This window comes from Oryzias latipes, chromosome 5, assembly GCF_053564925.1.
Source record: "Oryzias latipes strain Hd-rR chromosome 5, Olatipes_Hd-rR_3.1".
Lineage (NCBI taxonomy): Eukaryota > Metazoa > Chordata > Actinopteri > Beloniformes > Adrianichthyidae > Oryzias > Oryzias latipes.
The window spans coordinates 19,668,106-19,687,543 of record NC_136241.1 but is presented as its reverse complement, the minus strand read 5'-3'; the positions used below and the strand labels follow the sequence as shown (position 1 = coordinate 19,687,543).

Genomic DNA, 19,438 nt, shown 5'->3' with positions numbered 1-19,438 from the left:
TCTGTTACTTTGCATTTTATTTGGATAAATCTCGTAATTTTTGTTACACATCCATACAGAAGTTGGAACAGAATATGACATATTGGTCAGTGTAAACAACTTTAAATACAAAATAAATAAACAAATAACCGAACAAGCTAGCTTCAAGATTGGATAAATTACGCGGAGCATTGAAAGCTCTTCTAAAATTTTATTTTAAACATCCTCTTCCCTGTCACTTGTTCTGGCAGACGAGAGGGACAGGCATTTCCAAGCTAGAGAATAGAGACTCTGCACTGAGGTTTTACAGCATTTCATGTCACAAAGACTTAAATTACTACATGTACGTTGCTCTGCACCACATGGGGATGAATATTTGCACATTTGTTACAGCTTTACTAACAGTGTTGAACATGAATGTACTTGGTTGTACTAAGCCTCTATTCTACAGAGCTTGAGGTGAGCTAAAAAATTTTCTGTATTACCACCAAATGAGAAAAAATAAATGATCAGCTACAAATGTCGACTGAGAGGAGTCACAGGTTTTACTGGTAATAAGGTTCCTTGGATGAGGAAAAAAATGTTTCAACTCCGGATTTTGGCTTACATTTTACAGATGACATTCGTTTTTACAGTTTTTGAAAATAAACTTTTGGACAGCAACGCTTTATTAGTGTTGGCATGTTGAGAAAACTACCTTTTCTTTCAGCACATGTGTGTGCTAAATAAAACAATTAAAAAGGTTCACTATGTAAAATAATTCACAAGATATTGGATCCTTAGAAAAATATTTCTATAATGCAGCATTGCACTTATACAAAATGAAAGAAATGCACGAGGAAGCAAATCTCTTATTTTGGCAATTTTTCCACTTTGACGTTTTTTTTAAGTTTCCTTAATTTTAAGTCTCATGTTGACACCTTATAGAAAATAGTTTTACATTCTGAATACATTTCTCTGAATGGATTTAAGAGCACAATTACTGTTTTCAACTTTGTGTATCCCCTGAGAATAAGTATTTTGCAAACAGAATTAGAATTTTTTTATGATCAATTTATCTGTTATGTCTGCTTCAGAGACTTCAGTTATTTGGATCACATTTATGGTGAATAAATAGTGTTGTAGTGGAAAACGAATGAGCAACTATGTAGAAATGGCATCTATACCAAAGATTACTAATTTAAAATTAATGTCTCTGAAAGATAAATAGCCATAGATACTTTACAAACGCATCATTTAAGAATGCCATGCTCAAGCAAGCAGAAAAGAAAGAGACAAGGCCACAATAACTCCCTTTTCATTTGGTTAAATGCTTTTGTATTCACCACATGTATATATATTTTACATCAGAAATAATCTAAATAACTCTGTTTTTTAAATTACATAAGGAAATTGTGCAGGGTCAAATGATTGAATGACAAAAAAAAAAAAAAAAAGAAATCAGTTAACACATAGTGATCAGCTAATAAATTAGATATGCAGCATTTTGGGTGTTTCTCATTTTCTCTTCCACTCTTCCAGGACCGGTAATGAACATTTCTTTTCATTCTCTCACTCATCTTACTCTTCTGCTCTCAAGCTTTCATCCCACCCTTTCTCTTGTCGTTTTCTTCCCTCTCTGCACCTCCTGGCTCTCACTTCTAATCATCCAGCATCTGGAACAGGGCCTGCATCAGTCGATCATCCCTGTGTCTGTACGGCTTGATGTTGTAGAAGCCATCGCTGTAGTCACTGTAGATGTTGTCCCCGGCACCGTGGTACTTATTGATCAGGTCCAGAGCTTGGTACAGCTTTTTTGCGGGGAGTCTTGCAGCTGGCGGGGTGAGGCTCTGGCTGGGCTGCTGGTTTTTCAAACTTGAGGAGGGACTTGCAGCTGTCTGGCGTTGTTGCACAACCATGGGCTGCCGGCTGAAGGCTGTCTGCAGGAGACGCAGCAGCGCAAAGGAGGGGGAGTAAGAGGAGTTTGAGAGCTTTTGAGGCTCTTTCTTGAGAATTTGGACTTCAGTTTTCTGAGGTGGGTGGGGCTGTGTGGGCTCCTGTAGAACCAGACCGAAAGACGTATTACTGTGTCATAGAAAGCTATTGATGTAATGTAATTCTTCCAAAAGCTTCTCTCTGACTTTGAGTTGTGTGGCAGAAATTCTGTTTTATTAAAAAATGACATTTATTTTAGACATTTCAGCTGGCAACTTCTTTCCTGCTCACCTCCATCATGTCATCCATGTGTTCCACGCCACGGCGGTCATTTTGCACTGCGTTGTAGGGAATGTAGACTCTAGGTTTCTTCATGTGTTCTGGTTTCTCTGATGTTCCATGAAGAATCAACTTCCAGCTCAAGATGCGTCCCTTGTTTTCCATGCGGCCCGACTGAGAAAGAGATTCAAAGAGATTTCATGTCAAGGCAGCGGTCCGATCCACAACCCAAAGGTGATTTTGTAATGCTGCTCTGCAGAAATGGCTAAAAACTGCATGATCATAATTAAAAGATCACTGGGAACACTTTTAAAATAGATCAAAGGGTGAACGGAGTGGGACTTTAAGAGAGACTGTCACCATTGAGGAGGAGGAAAAACTCACAGTGTCTGTGATTTTTAGAGTCCATGTTCCAGCAGGATCTTCTCCCCACGTATGAACGGACATAAAGTCCCAGTTTCTGAAACCATTGGCTGATGTGTCTCTTTCCCGCTCTGCCAGAAGGACTGTTGTGGTGCCTGAGGGAAGAACCCAGATGGGATGAATCCATTTACAACCTAAAATAGCCACCATGTCGTTGCAATGCGTGTTCTCATGGCAGGTTTCTAACCAGCTGGGGAGGTGAGTGTGATGTGCAGATCTCCTCTCCTGGTGTATTCGATGCTGGCTTCCACTTGTAAATGTTCCAATGAGCGGACAGCATTCTCCTGGCCCGCACAAGCTTTGGTAGGAATCTCTATGGTGATCTCCCCTGCTGCTTTTAGTTCCCTGCGGGATCCATTAAAATAGCAGTAAATGTGTCACAAACAGCTTCTTGGAAACAACAGAAAGTGGGTCATATAAGCACCATGTTTTCATCATTGCAGGACGATTTGGTAACACAGTGTTAGATGGGGAGAACATCTAATGCGGCCCTCCTTGTATAACAAGCCACCACCCCATTTGTTCAATGACAATCACAAACACAGAATGGACGTCCAGATTTGGAAACATTTGGTCATTCATTTGCAAAACAGCTAATCCTCATCTCTTCCAGACATGAATGAAAGGATTTTCAAGCTGGCATAAAGCTGGAGGGGGGGGGGGGGGGGGGGGGGGGGTTGTGGACCTCTGAGCACTAACGGAAATGTAGAGCCAAATCCTTGGGATTAAACAGGGATGTAGCAAGGTAATGGGCAAAGTGGGTATTGATGCCATTGAGTCACATAATCCAAAGTAAACTACAGAACAAAGACTTAAGGAGCAAAAAGAGTAGATGATCCTCTAATTTTAGTCTTGAAACTTGAAACTTTCAAACTTGCTAAAGCATTCAAATTATCTTTTTGGAAAAAATACTGCAGCATTTTCATCTGGACATATAATGATCAACAAGCTACAAAGCAAAACTGTGACAATGCAGCCAATCTCAGACTGGGAAGATTGCACATCCACCAAGAATCTGGATCTTGAAAACAATATATCTTTTGTATCACAAAAGACAAAAGAGCATAGCTTACAGAAGATTTTATAAGAGTGAAATGACAGGCTTACATACCTTGGCTGAAAAGAATCATCCCTCACGATGCATATCTTCTTTTCTGGAACATGCTTCCAGGTGGCCGGGTCAGCGAGGTCCACCAAAGCTTTGGCATTAAGTAGTCCAAAACCAAAGCGGCTGTTGACCATCAGTCCTGCTCCATTCCTTTTCCAGCCAGGATTGTTGGCCAAAGGATCGAACTCTGATGTCCAGACGATGATGTGCTGCAGGTCTCGCCAGGTAAGATTGGGACTGAGGTGACAAACAAGGTAGTGGATATTAAATGAGAAATGCAAACCAAATTAGTTGGCAAATATTTCTAACAAGAACATTTTCACAGGTGCGTACTTTTGTTCGAGAGCCAGAGCAAATATTCCAGCAGCCAGCGGGGCAGAAGCAGATGTTCCAGTGTGAGTCTGAGTGCACTCGTTGTGCAGGTCAGCACTAGTCTGAAAGAAAACAGGAAAACCATGAGGTGGCATGTGATTGAAAATGAAAGCTTATGTAAACACAGGTTTGGACGTACTATTCTCTGGTCGGTGTAGTCTCCGCTGCTGTAAGCTGTAGCCAGAGTGGAGGAGCACTTCTCTGCGTACCATGGAGACAGGCCCTGCTGGGAGGCACTGCTGATGGAGATGGTGTAGATGCTGTCTGTGTAGCCATCGCAGTCGCAGTTGTCCCCCTGGCGCCCACCGTTACCTGATGCCCAAACAAAAATGGAGCCTTTTCCACCTCGGCCCTACAGAGGGCACCACCGAGACAGAAAATGTTCCATTAGCTCTTTTGGATGATTCAAATTCCATTGACAAGATTTCTATCATTTAACGCACAATGTATAACATATAAAATGCCCTATTATTCTCACATTGTAAAAAAAAACATGTATAAAAATTCACCTTTTATAAGAAACTCTTTGGCTACTTTTCTTCACATGAGAATATTTATTGAAACGGAATTGTCCATGTTTATTCTGTTGTAATGCAGATTTATTTCCTATGAGAAAATGCTTTTGGTATTTACCTTTTGGATTCCGTATTCAAAAGCCTTTTGGGCCAGACGACCAGGGCCCTCCACCGTTTTGCCATCATCGTTGGGTCCCCAACTGGCACTGTAGATGTCCACGTGGTTTGGATTGAATCCAATGGAGCTGGCTTCGATGGCATCTGTCACAATTCCATCCAGCATCCGGATTCCTGATCAGAGAATTTTGGAATATTGAGATCAAACCACTTTTCATTTAACAAGTGTTTGAGAGGTGGGGCATCATGCAGGTTGAAGTGTAAAAATAGCATAAAACTCCCTGAGAACTGTTGCTTAATTTATGCCATATAAGTTTATGTTCATTGTTTTCAGCTCCCCCAAAGAGCTGTTTTTTGTGAATTTAAGGTAATTCTTTTTTGAAAAAGAAATAGGAAAGATATTTGGGACTCAACAAAGTCCCCACCAGGCTTTTTAAAACATTAACTACTATTGATCAGTTGAGTTTTTTTTAAGAATACATTTATATGACCATCACAAATTCCCCACTCTAATATATAAATGCATTTATTCTGTGATGAACTAAAACCCTGTTCTGTGAAACTGAACATTTTTGAGTAAAACAATCAGATATAGAAAAGGATCTAACAACGGAGCAGGAAAGTTAATAAAAACACTCAAAAAAGATAAACAGTCGAAGTAATCCAAACACTGCAAAAACAAAAACAAAAAATTTAATCAGAAAAATCTACCAGTGGGGTGAGAAAAATGGTCTTAATAGGAATTCCTTTTCCAAGACTACATTACATTTACTAAGACGTGTTTTCTCAAACAAACACATTTTGCTTTGAAAAAGTTTCTCAATAAGATGATTATTTCACAAGACAAAAAAAATCTTTTTTTTAAAAAAAGAGTATGTTACTTTCTTAAGATTCAGTTTTTGCACTAGAATCCATAAAAACAGCTTTAGAGTTTTCAAAATTTCTCTGGGTTGTCATTTACTATTGCAATGACAATCCAGGTGTGAAAACATCTTCACTAACTACAAATTCTGCTTGCCAGTACAGATTGTATGAACCAAAAGCTACTTTCACAGACTCCACACGGAAACAATACATAAATATAAAAAAAGGATCTATTTAGAAAAAAATACAAAAATTACCGCCAACTTTTGAGTTGTAGGCCACTCCAACTCCACATTTGTTGTTGTCCGCCTGCATTGCTATCTCTCCCGCACACCTCGTGCCATGTCTGAAAAAGAAAGGAGATATTCAACAGAAACTCCTGAAACCTTTAAGACAGTTTTTCAGTACTCTAATAGTTTTTTCACAATAGCTCTCATTCAATGAAAACAATAAATGAATACCAATAACATTGGTAGGGTTGTTTTAGCATAACAGAGAAGTTCTTTGGTGTTCTTGGTTGACCTACTTGTTTTCGTTGGTGGAGTCATATCTGGGAAAAGGATCCGGGTCGTTGTCGTTGAAATCGTAGCTGGCGGCTGCATCCTTTGGGGGACAGGAAGGAAAATCAATTTAAAAGGCAGCGGTAACGTCAGAGGACGAGAACGACAAAGCCTCTGATATGTCAGGGCTGTTGTCATGGTGACGCGTATGACTGATGATGACACATAGATCAAGTGACTACATATTCAGGCTACAGGTAGGAGCTTAGAGAAGCAGCAATTATCAGCAACAATGAATGAGAAATGTATAGATTTTTTAAAGCTATTTTTGCCTGAGAATGTGTAAATCGGTTGAAAAAGTTTGTTAGGTCTGGTTTGCTATGCATATCCATTTTTTTCAATCTTTAGTTACAATTCCATAAATTCAATGCAATAAAGTCTGAATAGGATGGCTCAAATGGTGTGTATTGACTCATCTGTACATAAGACTCTGTTATACTGTATTCTTCTCCTGATTTATCTGTACTCTAAGCTGTAGGTTTACCAGCATTAATTACTGTGGAGTTGCAAACAGTCATTCCTCTTTTCGTTTTCCTTCTTTTCTCTGACGAGGCGAGGGTGTCTGCCTTCTCATAGCTGCAGTGCATTTGAAACCACAACACAAACAGGGCTTTCAGAGTCCTCCATAAATGAGACAGAGGGCTGAAATGAAGCCTCTTTCAGCCCTCTGTCTCATAATTATCTGCTTCCCCTTTCAGACTTCAAAACATTGTTAGGGAAGTGACAAATATTTTCTAAATTAGCTCCACTGAATCCAGGCATTCATTGCAGCATTAATTATTGGGATGTGGTAATTAAAAACCAGGAAGCCCCTTGGAGACAGGCTGGATTATCATATTGCAAATTTATTATGAGCTTTATAAATCGTCTTGTAAGGTGTCACCAGCTGCGTTTCTATGGCAACGGCAGACCCAGACGACGGAGGCTGTATCCATGGCAACAGTGTCTTACGTAGTTGGAGTAGATGTCTGTGTGGTTCCACTCCAGTCCGTCATCCAGAACTGTGATGACCACTCCTTTCCCTGTGATGCCTTTCTGCCAGACTGGGATCACGTGAAGGTCCAGCTTTGGCAGCGAGGACGACGTTCGCGTGTCTTGCTGAAAAGAAGAGGAAGAAAATAGTAAACATCTCTGATCAGCTCTGACAATGCAGTCCAAACAGGCTGCTGAGATCATATCAGACATTGATGCAGCCCAGGTAGAGTCTTCCAGCCCACTGACTCTTCCACTGACCTTTACAGCAATTCATTACTAAACTGTCAGCTCTGCTTTTGTCATGGCTCGAGTCCACTTCTTTTCTATGACTACTTACAGGCAGATTGTTACAAGAAGGTCACAATTATTCAGACTTTTGTATTATTGAGTACAACAGCACTTCTTAATAATTTACCCCCAAAGATTCCCAGCATGCTGTGCTTCAACTAAGGTTTTCCCACAATAGATTACATTATGCCTGTCACATTGTTTAGAAATCCTTCTTTAACTCTAATCTTACAGGTCGTGTGTGTTTGTGTGGGGAGGGGGGGGGTGGCAACATGCTTGTTTTGGGTGGAGTGAGAAACAGTCAGCAGGGTGGATGCAATGCCTTAAGAGGAGTTTGAATCAACGTTGGAGACAACTATGACTAAAAAAAGGAGCTGTGCTGCTCTTGTGCTCTGAGTGCATTATGCACAGACACTGCAGAACATCACACCAAAGACATGACTCATCCCTGTAATGTACCCCCCTCCCCTCCCAACCTTGATTGCCTATTTGTTCCCCCTTCTTCGCATCATTTTCTAGGGACTATAGTCAGCTCCAGACCATGAATTTCTTGTTGTCTTTTGTAAAATGTGCTATGAGAAATTGCTTGAGGGGCTTATTCTCCTAACTACTGTTCACCAGTTTAGATTTAAACACCTAAATGCTCATTGGTTGAGGCCAGCCTCATCTGAAGGGATTTTTGGTAGTCTGCCTTGTATTGCCTTTTATAGTATGCAGAAAAAAACAAGCGCATCTCTATTCCCTGACTACTTGGGTGGAAGCACCCACGAGATGCCTCGATGCGCTCTCAGCGTGGACCGATAGCGGCTCAGCCCTGGACACTTGCAGGAGGAATCTCAGACTGCAAGAATGAGTCACCTGTTAATTAAATCCGAGCGGTCAGCCACTCATGACAAATAAAGACACTCTTCCCACTCTTGGCCTCAGATCTCAGCTGCTGCCATGCTGGCCTCCCGTCACACAGCTCCACCTTAACTCCAGCATCCATGCTCATCAGGGCTGCTAAAGCCTTGTAAGCTGTGGCATCACTTTGCACTGTGCATCCACTGCAATCTTTCACCCAGCCCCTGTGTTCTCCACTGTAATCCTTTCCCTCATTATCATATCTACCTTCATTTGCTAATGCAATGTGTTAAAATATGACCCAGTGACTGCTGTTGCAAAAAAAGAGAAAACCAGCATCGTTAAAAAAACGACAGAATAAAAATAGTTTCCCCAAATAGACCAGAGCTGTCCGGTGACACCGACAATGTCTTATTTGGAAATACAATAAGCGGCACTTTGAGGCCAAATCCATTAGTCTTATCATCCCCCACCGGCAAAAATGATTCATCTCCGTTTATTTTCTTGTTGCCTACCACCGTGACTCATGCCTGGGTAATGCAGGTGCGAAAAAAACAAGCTCGTGAAAGCAGATGTGTTTCTCATTCAGACACACACTAACAGTGACGTGGGAAAGACCAAGGACACACCCCTTATCAAATCAGAGGCAAATGTTTGTTGTCCAAATTATAGTCCAAGGATCTGCTCACTGCACTGCACTAACTGATCAGGTACACCTGGGTTGTCAATAAATCCTTCATGTAAGATTATATAAGCAATAAACCAGATCAATGAGATTTTTTTACCCTTAACATGCCATCGTTTTTAATTTAGGAGACTTGGTTGCCTTTATACTTCCCAACATGGTAAATCTAAGTTAATCTTTACATGTAAAGTCTAAGAAATAAATCACAGTAACAGCACAAAACATGTTCCATTCTGGGTAAAATGGGAATTAAGGCTGTACTCTGCACCATCCTGTTGGATTATGCAGTAGCCTCTCCAACCCTCTCATTTCCGTACGGGACTGTATAACCAATCTGGCAAATGGCTCCTTTGGTTACAACTGCTCAATAGCAGTTGGCTACAGCTTACAATAGCCTCGCTTTGGTCTTGTCATATTTCTTTATTTATTTTTGCATCCCTGAAAATTGGAGTAACACACGGAAATGCATGTAAATGGATAAAAACAGTTCTGAAATGTTTTCCACAGACTCACTTAGTAATTTGAGGTTATAACCTGGATGCTTACCACGGAGAACAGACAAAAAGCTTAGAAACAAGAGACCAAGGCTTTACCATAGTTTATGATCAAAATAACTCCAAATAATTGGATGTATGGATAGAAAAGGCAGGGCTGAATGGTGGAACAGTGGTTAGCACTCCTGCCTCACAGCCAGAATCCCCTAATTTGAATCCCGATTAGGATCTTTCTCTGTGGAATTTCGCATGTCCTCCCCGTGCATGTGTAGGTTTTCTCAGGGCACTCCGGCTTCCTTCCACAGTCCAAAACTTGGTTCACAGGTTGATTGTTTACTCTAAGGGTCCCTAGGTGTGCATGTGTGAGTATGTGTGGGAGTGATTGTGTGCTGCGACAGGTTGGCGACCTGTCCAGGGTGTCCAACAGTAGCTGGGACAGGGTCCAACAACCCGTGACCCCAAAAGGGATTTAGCAGATTAACAAAATGGATGAATGGATGGATGGATGGATGGATGGATGGATGGATGGATGGATGGATGGATGGATGGATGGATGGATGGATGGATGGATGGATGGAGACTCACCAGATACCACTGCTGGTTCCACATGGGATCATCAAACAGCTTGTCCACTGAGCAGTCCCTGCACTCTCTGATGACTGCCCTCTTGTTGCGCCGTTTTTCATACTGCTGCTCCGCCCACAACACCTGAACATGCAAGTAAACATCTCATCAGTTTTATAGCATTTATAGCATTGAATAAGGATCAAAGGACTACTCACTCGATCATCCTCTGACAATTGCCTGGTGATGTGGTCGGCGCTGCGCTTCATCCTGTGAGGATGTCTGCGGTGTTTCAGCAAGTAATGGTCATCCAGGGCCCCAATCTGCAGAGAAGAGCAGAAGAAGTCAAACAGCCAGATTTGTTTCTTAGAAATGACGTCAGCCATCTGTTGACTTTGGCTTGTCTGACAAATCCCCTTTTGTTCTTCATTTCACCTATATTACAGCATATTGTATTTTTTGATTTATTGCATGTCAAACTGCATGTTTAGAGATCAGATTCTGAGCAGACGGGTGGGATTTACAGATTTGTATTTCTGTTAATTCCGGCAGAAGACAAACCAAACACAGTGATCTGCAGCTATCCTTGACACCAGTGCATTAAATATTGGAATTGCTTGAGGAAATGTGGCCTTTTTCTAAACCAAAACCAGTTGCTCATTGGATTTCAATATTCTCTAATAAGTGCAAAATGTATGGAATACAAATCCTCTTTTGTTCTTTTTTACAACCTTGAGATTTAATAGTTTTATTGACATGAACTATGCAAAAGAGCTTATATGTGTATTTTTGCTTAAGAGTGATAATTGAATTAGTTATTAGTGTGTGGGAACAATGTGACAAATTATTTTAGCATTGACTATAAATTTATGTTGTTTGTTGTTTGAGTTCTTTCCACTGCAACAAATCCCGCTCTTGTCCAGGGCCACAGGTGATTTGTATGTAAAAGAAAAGCTTAAGACATTAGGAAAAATAGGGATGTTTTGAACTGGTCAGCTCTAGTTATGGTTCAGTAAAGGAGGGAAAAGGAGCCAAATCATTTTACTTTTTGAAAGTCAAAACCTTTTTTGAGGCTATTATGAAGGAATTAAAGGTTTGCTATTTGTGTCTAATGAGTCCAAACAAAACACAAAATGTGTCCTGATCAGGTGTCAACATTGCTCTTGGATTATAAATAGGTTCTGGTTAATAATTCATTAACCTCCTTTTGCGTAAATATCTTCCAGAAATGTCCAACCGACTGAATATCGTTTGTATTATTTGTTTAGTGCAGAGCTAACCATCTCCGCACACTTTCCTCCATGGAGGGCGTTGGCACCTACCTGTCGGACCAGTTCGTAGTCCAGCTCCCTGGCGATCGCCTCCGCCGCGGACAGCCCGCCCGGGATCTCCACAGCCCACTCGTTCAGGTACTGCCTGTCCGCGTAAGGAGAGCCGAGCGACCGTGGAGCCCCGGAGCAGAGGATGGCAAAAACACACATCACCACTGGACGACATCTCACTTCCATGTCAGAAGAACCAAAAACGAAAAGACGGCCTATGTACAAGCAACGTGATATCCCAGAATGCAATTGATGGTAAATTGAGTTTTCTTCTCGGAGAAACCGCTGGCTGAGATGTAAGGAAGGGAAACTGCGCGTTAGGACGAGAGGAAATACAGTTGATGGAGAGGGCTGGTCTGCGCGAGCCTGTGTGTAAACGCGGTGGGGGGGGGGGGGTGTTCACACGTCAAATTGCCGCTGCTCTGACGTCAATTTGGCGTCTACCTCTCGCTAGATTGAGTTCTGGTCCTTGAAGGGAGGGAAGGGGACGTCAGCCTAAAAATATCCCAGCAGGAGAAAGAGAAGAAGGAAATCAAGGAGCAAAGCTCGTGATCCGTATGTATGGAGTCACATTTGGCTCTCCTCTGATCCATGATGCAGTCTGTCTGTGGAGCTCAAACATGTCCCTAAACTTGGCTATTCGCCCTTTTTTTACTTTGTTTAATAGATTTTGAAAAGAGGCCGTCATTTTGTCGTGATGCTGAGATGGGGAGGAGTTTCAGCACCGCGGACAGCTCCCGTTCACATACGCAGATCTCTACAGGAATCGGGATTCTCCAGCTCAAGCAGAGACATTCAATTCAGAGCATGGCAAACGTTTCAACTCAGATTTCAGCTTTTAATGTGTGTACAGGACAGATTTAATATAAATGTAATGAAGTTAGAGACATAGATCTTACACCTTATTGCCGTTGGTGAAAGAAATGGGAAATAACAGTAAACCAATGAAAGTCATTGTTTTTGTTTTTTTATTTTTTGTGTGTGTGAATTTTACATTTAGGGCATAACTTATTACCATATAATACATTTACATTAAAATCATGCAAAGCTTCTTTAGAAGCTGTATGTTTGGCACAAATGTACAACAATGTACCAAATGATGTTAATGGATTTTTATTTTTAAGTTTAAAATATTTCCAAAGATTTTATACTGATTAATTTATTTATGTATTTATTTATTTGGAATCAGTGTCACGTAGGTACCTTCTTTGAGACAAACAAAACTTAAAGTAGTAAAACAGTTTTATAAGGTTTAGGTAATTATTATGTATTTTGCATTAACTTTTCAAAACATTATTCAGCCTATTCATTATTTCAAAAACTTACCAACACAAAAAAACTCTCAATATGAAATAGAACGGAAAATCTGTCTTGAAGAAATAAAGAACTTTAACAAATATTAAAGACACACATAAAAACTGGAGGGAGGAAAAAAATGTGAAGCATTACAGCTTTGCAAACGTTGTTGTGTTCAATTCATTTGTAGGCAGATATACACGGGCAAGAAATGCCTATAAGATTCGATGTTATAAATTAAAATTAAAAGTTACGTGTCATTATTTAAGTTAAATGTTTCATTTAGTACCTATAATCTGTATGTTCCATATCTGTCGGATTTTCTTCCACCTGACCAAAAAGTAAATGCAAACCATTTATCTGATTCATGTTGTGTCATGTCAAATAAAAAAGTCTACTTGTGTCCAAGAGATCTAACAACATCAAATACCTCAAAACATTCTCATGCCTACAAAATTTAGACAAGAAGATCTCAAGGTTAATGAGCCGATATGTCATGGAATAGTTGTTATTTTAACTTCCGCATTTATTTCACATGACATCTGAGTGTACACTCTGCTGTCTTTTTTCCTTATTGCACTTATGTTCATGACTTCACAGATGTAGCATCCTCACCCTGATAGTACCCGCAGAAACTGCATGGATGCTTTCATCACTAACCACTTGCTGCACCTGAACTACACAGAATGGACACTCTGACTGAACCAAATAAAGCAAATGGAGAAAACACATGTTTTGGTGTGATACGGGATCAGCCTAAAAAGTAGATCAAGAAAAGATGAACTGATATTCCTTTAACAGTTGATCTTTTACATTTTCTTCTACTTTCTTCACTTTTTAACCAACTAAATTTAGAGCTCTGGACAAGAAATCAAAAATATGTCTGTACTGTTTGTTCATGCACAATGGCCAAAATTAGGAACACTAATTAACACAATTGTCTTCAGTATTTTATTGTATAATAGGTACAGTAGTTTGATTATCTAGGATTTAAATAGAGCATGTTTCATTGAAAGCAGAACATGTGTAAAAGTACGGATTTCATAGACGGTTAGATTGTTTAATCACTGTGGTTCATACTAAACACTGCTGTGAATTGAGTCAAGATTAAAAAAACTACCAATGCAAACTAATGCCAAATGCAGAAAATGAGAGAACACAAACTCAATGTTCAAACATCGTGTTAAGAAAGACGTGAAAAACATCAGTCAACGGGAGGCATATTTCCCTTTTAGCTTAAAATGTAGATAACTTTCATGGGGCTTTAGCTCAGTGAATGGACTGGAAAATGTTTCATCATCTGGTTGTAAAGTATGATATATTGCATCATGAGTTTTCATTTCCTTATCAAATCAAACAGTGACTGCATGCAGTCAACAATTGAAATGATGCTCCTTCCTCCGGTTCTGCTTAAGTGCGTGCATGCTCGTGAGATCTACAACCAATAAATTGAGGAGTTCTGAGATCATTTTTTTTGTAAGTAAGATTGCAGGTACATTTCATCACAAAATAACTGTATTAACCAAGAACCGCAAGTAAAATCAGTGTCCTTTATGGACATTTCCATTTTAATTATGGTGTGAAATGGATTTCCGTGTAACAAACTGTTAGTCATTACGTGTGGTCATCCGGGCATGTGTCAACAGGTCTGCACCAGATCTGAGCTTTAATCCACGTTTACCTAGCAACAACTGTTTGCTTAGAACACAGCACTCACTCCGGCAGCAGAAACACTCAACAGCCTTGAAATTACAACTGAACCGGGGACAGTGCTAGCCTTCTAAAATCTTCAGCTCCAGCTGGCTCTCTGCATCTTCTGACCTTTCAGTCACTCCTTCCAGATGTCACCGAGTGAGCGCTCATACCAACACTCAAAGCCAATGCTCACACACAGCACTTCCATGAAATGAGGTCAGAGGTTTGAACATGCTTTGCCAACTAATTATTTTTCCAGTTGCAGAACGGTGCGGGGGAAGCTTTTAACTAGGGGCTGACGCAGAAGAAGACGTGGCAGATAGATAAACAGCAGCCTCGGCACATGACCATTCAAGCAAAATGAAATGGAAGTGAAAAGATATGAAGCATTTATCTGCACTTCCTCCTCTTTTCTAGGTTTGGCACCTCAGCAGTGACAACATTCACAGCATTTACCATGTAGCTATTTTTACTGTCGTTGATTCTAATAATTCATCTGGTTTTAGGTGCATCATCCTTTGCACATGAGAGATATGATCTCATATCAAAATTTAACAATTTAGTTGGGAAAAATAATTTTCACCTCTTTCTGTATCTGAAATCCCAAATAAACAAGTTTAGAGCAGGTTGTAAACACTGTCATTCATTTACAACAGCATGTGTGATCCTACATTGCGTCACTTTTTTATTTGAGGCCAAAAACTTAAGACGTGTACTAAGAAGATACCCATCTTTACTGATTATGTAGGAAAAACACAGAATTCAATTGAATATAATTATTAAATTCTGTCAAAAAACACTCTTGCTAAATGAATCATAAACATGTGTGCCGTTTTGTGGAAGAAGAACTCCTCTGGTGTGATTCAGAATTGAACACATGTATGAAGTTAATTATTCTACAGAGTAACAGAAAGCATGTAAATCATGAAACAGTTGTAAATCATCTTCCTCTGATTGCAGATTTAACATTAATATAAGGTCATACAATCTTATTATTAAAGGACTTGTCATGCTCTAATGTGCTTTTCAAAGTAAAACCTTGTGCCTTTTAAGAAGAATCAGACAGTTTGGTTGCTGTTTGCAAGGAAAAGTCTTAAACAGTCCCTTTAGCAGATGAGGTCTTGTATAAAAACAAACTTTAAAAGTGTATCAAATTTGATTTGCAATCCCACTGAGTTACTGTTACTTTGTAGAGGAAACTCTCCTATTAAAACCTCCTGAGGAGCTGATGGGATCAGTTTGTTGAAGATGTGCTTCTGTTGTATAAATACGCTGCAGCCCATTCTGTAGCGTGGAGATCACATGACAGCTGCACTATAACTGTTGAATCTAATCTTAAAATTACAGCGGTTTCATGAATGTGCTGTGAAATTTGGGCTCAAATGCATTTTTTATGCATTGTTAACTGAGAACGTCGTATTATTGTTGTTTTTGTTTACAGTGAGACACTGATTTGATGGATTCCCAGCTCGTCCCAAAGTTGTGTCAAATGTCACCTCCTTCCACAGCTCGTTCTTTCCACACGCAAACCTATTTTGCTTGTTTTTTGTGAGTTGTAATATGACAGCTGAAAAGGAAAACTGGGAATTATTTATTAACAAAGGTCTTGAAAGATATCCTCAGTGTTACTGGAAACAAAAGGAAAATAAAGGTGAAGATTTGATTGCAAAAGCTGAACAGCATTGTCCAAATGTCACCCTCTGTAAGCAACTGCTGAGAAAATGTCACTCTGGTGTCAGAGAGATTGGCATCTGTGGACATGGTGGATCTTGACTTTGGTGTGGCGGTCCGGAGTCATTCTTCACTCTGCTCAGCTAAAATTAGAGCAGTCAGTGTCTTGAATACCAGGAAACAAAATTCTTAAGTCTTTGCATGAGGCCTAGGGGTTTAGCTAGGTCTTGTTTTTTGTGAATTTGTTTCTTTTGTACTTTTCTATTTTGAATTTCAGAAAAAAAAAAAAAATCACTCAGGCTCTGTCCCTAATCCATACAGTGCAGGACTATCTAGTGCCCTACATTTTAATGCAATTTGGACACCATGCTCACTACTTTTTTAAACATGATTTAAATACATTTTTTTTTCAGATGACAAATTTTTCAAACGTTATATAATTTGGTCTATATTTGCCAATCTACGGAGCATCGATGCACACAAGTCTTTTGCAGAGAACTTGTAAATTTGCAGGGCTAGGAATTTTGGAATTGTTAAAGCGGCCTCCCCCAAAAATGGTGAATGCCCTACGCAGTGCAACAAGTAGTGAGTAATGAAGGAATTTGTACAGAAATTCAATCTACACTGTGTTTGACAGTTTTGGATTAATTTAATAAATAAACTTTCAGAATGAACACCCCTAAGCTCTTATTAACACTGGACACATTTTATTTTAAAAAGAACTTGTATGTGCAGTTGTCAAAGGTTAGATAAAAGTAATATCACACTGTAGCAACTAATTGCTTGTATTTTTTAAAGCCATATTTCAGAAATAAATGGCTTGATGGTCACAAAAAAATGTAAAATATATATTTTTTCTAAACAGTAAAGTGGGACTTGGCGGCTCTCGCTGGGTTTTAGTCTGTAAGAAACTGAAGTTAATGGCTACTCCATGGCTAAAGGTTGCAGACCAAAGCTATGAGCTAATGTCTATAGCTGTTGAGAAAATATTGAAAGAGTTGGTCAGTTTTTCCATTTTCCTTTTCCCCCCAAAATCTTTTCATATACAGTTTGATCATAATTCATCACAAATGTTTTAATCAGAATCAGAATCAGAAGTACTTTAATGATCCCACACATGGGAAATTTGTGCGTTGCCATAGCAGTAAGAATAAGAGAATGTAGAATAATATAAAAAAAATTATGTAAAAAAACATAAAAAGTAAAAAAGTAGCAGAGATGTAAACAAATAAGGCAGTATAATTTAAAGACTATTTACAAACAGGTAAACAGGTAACAATGTGCAAAAATGTGCAAAAGTCATCTGCTACACTGTGAGATATTGTAGAATTGAATTGTGTTGGGTAGGAAGGATTTCCAGTATCTGGCAGTTTTGGAGCGGAGCTGTCTGAGCCTCCTGGAGAATGAGCTCCACTGTTTGTCCAGAACAGGGTGAAGACGATGGTTTGGGTTGTCCATTATGGACAAGATCTTGTTCAGTGACCTCCTCTCCATCACTGCTCCACACGTTTCCAGTTTGCAGCCAAACACACACAAACATTAATTCACTGTAGTCAAATCAAGTATAACTGTTACAATGAAATCTATTCTAAGCATTTAAATATGTTTCAAATCTACAAAAATCCAAATTATTCCAATTTCTAAAATGAATTTTCTTAGTTAGTGATAGAGATTACAGTGAAGTGTTTTGGGATTAATCCCCCCAAATCGAGTGAGTAGTGAAGCAAGACATTGTTTTGCTTTCAGTTACATCCATTAGTGGTTTCGACAGTGACTTGCTAATGCAATTTGGCTTCAGATTTATGGCAGAAACCCTTCTTGACCCCACCCACTGCATTTACAAGGAACCGGCACAAGGAAACACTTGAGAGTTCCTCCCTGTGGCTGCAGTTACTGAAAGCACTTGACAGTCCCAGGTGGGTTCTCATCCAAGCTCTAACCTGTTTGGGTTTTGAGAGTAGACACCCTGTCCATTTCCATGCAGTAAATCAATGAGAAAGAACAATAAAAAAACAAAAAACAAGTTATTTTCAAAATAAAATGTATCCTGTGTCAATACGATACCTTAACTACACTACAGTAGATTTGCAATCACACAACTTTTGTGCAAATTTTGTCGCTGAACTGCATCTGGGTATAAGCTAATCATATGAGTTTAAACCTATTATGATAATGAACCACTCTGACAGTAAATCAAACCCTTTACCACCTACAGCTGGGCCAAAAGGTATTTAGTCAGCAACCAATTGTGCAAGTTCTCCCACTTAAACAGATGAGATCACCATCCACCCATCCATTTACCTAACCTGCTGTATCCCTTTCAGGGACAAGGGGCTGCCAGAGCCTAACCTGGCTATTGTTGGGCAAACCATTGGGTACACTTTGGACAGGTAACGAGTCTGTTGCAAGGCATGTAAGATTACCTCAGTTAAATCATCTAAAAATAAATGAAAAAAAAACTTAGTAACTGATAAACTTATTATTTATCCAAATCGTTTCCATTTTTCTTCAAAGCTAAGGAGCCACATATGGGTGGCTCCAGAACATCAAGTTGCAGACATTGACAGTATAAATCATATTCAGTCACATTTTGCCCTATTTCCCGCACATTTGTCTGATTTTTGCACATTTTTTTAGTTATGTAAGGTGTTCTTTTTCTATTTATTTTATCTGTATTGACTGTCCACATTGAAGAGAACTGTACCTGAATTTCATTTTACCAAGTACAATGACAATAAAGGCGCTTAATTCTATTCTATTCTATTCTATTCTATTCTATTCTATTCTATTCTATTCTATTCTATTCTATTCTATTCTATTCTATTCTGCTTGCAGACCCTCAGAAGGTGAGTTGTCTGAGCAGTTCCTATATTAACCACTTGAGGGCAGCATTGGGTTGTAAAATATTTTCCAGAAAAAAGGGTGGAAACTGGTGAGTCAACTCTCCCTTGTGCTGAAGGGTGTGTCCCATGAAAACAATCTTAGATAAACCTGTAATAAAAATAAATAAATTGAAAACAAAGAAAAAACAGAAACGGCAGGTGCGTCATACGCAGGAATGTGACTATCCCTACATTCAAAAACTTCAAACTCTTAAGTCAGCTCGAAGTTGCACAAAGTAACTGTTGATCGTATGACTCATATAAATTAAATGATGGTGGATAAATGCGTGCGCAAACAGACTATCTAAGAACGCCTCATTGAGATCATTGCCCGAATGAAGTAACACCTACAAGAGTCTACATGCTGAACACCTCAATGCTGAATTGATCGGTGAAACATTTTTTTCCCCTTTTCTTTTTCTTTTGCCATCCAAGTTTTTGCCTCGGGAGGAGCAACTCAGAGGAGGTCGACAAGCTTGAACCAGACAACTCCGACAAAACTAAAAAAGTTTGAGGATGCCGCACAAAAGGAGAACCCACGGTCACCACAGAGACGCGAAACAGGTTTGGATTTTTGTCATGCAAACATGGG

At 39.5% G+C, this 19,438-nt stretch overlaps 2 protein-coding genes across 6 annotated transcripts in view; one reads left to right on the top strand and one right to left on the bottom strand.

Moving 5' to 3' along the window:
- pcsk1 (proprotein convertase subtilisin/kexin type 1) lies at positions 1-11,888 on the bottom strand. The gene is made up of 14 exons (XM_023955003.2): positions 11,303-11,888; positions 10,199-10,303; positions 10,002-10,124; positions 7,083-7,229; positions 6,098-6,174; positions 5,829-5,917; positions 4,709-4,881; positions 4,215-4,427; positions 4,037-4,137; positions 3,707-3,940; positions 2,783-2,940; positions 2,557-2,690; positions 2,185-2,346; positions 1-2,015 (listed from the first exon to the last, which is right to left on the bottom strand). Exons 1-14 carry the CDS (start codon positions 11,486-11,488, stop codon positions 1,620-1,622), a joined length of 2,298 nt encoding a protein of 765 aa, XP_023810771.1. The 5' UTR covers positions 11,489-11,888; the 3' UTR covers positions 1-1,619.
- Positions 11,889-19,088: 7,200 nt separating this feature from the next.
- Positions 19,089-19,438, top strand: part of cast (calpastatin) — a 31,450-nt gene continuing 31,100 nt past the window's right edge. For all 5 annotated transcript variants that reach the window (XM_078947408.1, XM_011475114.4, XM_011475109.4 and 2 more), the window contains exon 1: positions 19,089-19,410. In XM_078947408.1, the coding sequence (XP_078803534.1) occupies positions 19,363-19,410 (48 nt within the window). In that variant the 5' untranslated portion in view covers positions 19,089-19,362. The remainder of the gene's footprint in view (positions 19,411-19,438) is intronic.

Excerpts from the sequence above, each read along its gene's own strand:
- pcsk1 (XM_023955003.2), bottom strand. The coding sequence starts at position 11,488 with ATGGAAGTGAGATGTCGTCCAGTGGTGATGTGTGTTTTTGCCATCCTC. Across the intron at positions 5,918-6,097 it reads GACTCCACCAACGAAAACAA|ACATGGCACGAGGTGTGCGG; the intron begins GTAGGTCAACCA and ends TTTCTTTTTCAG. Across the intron at positions 2,941-3,706 it reads GATGATTCTTTTCAGCCAAG|GGAACTAAAAGCAGCAGGGG; the intron begins GTATGTAAGCCT and ends TGGATCCCGCAG.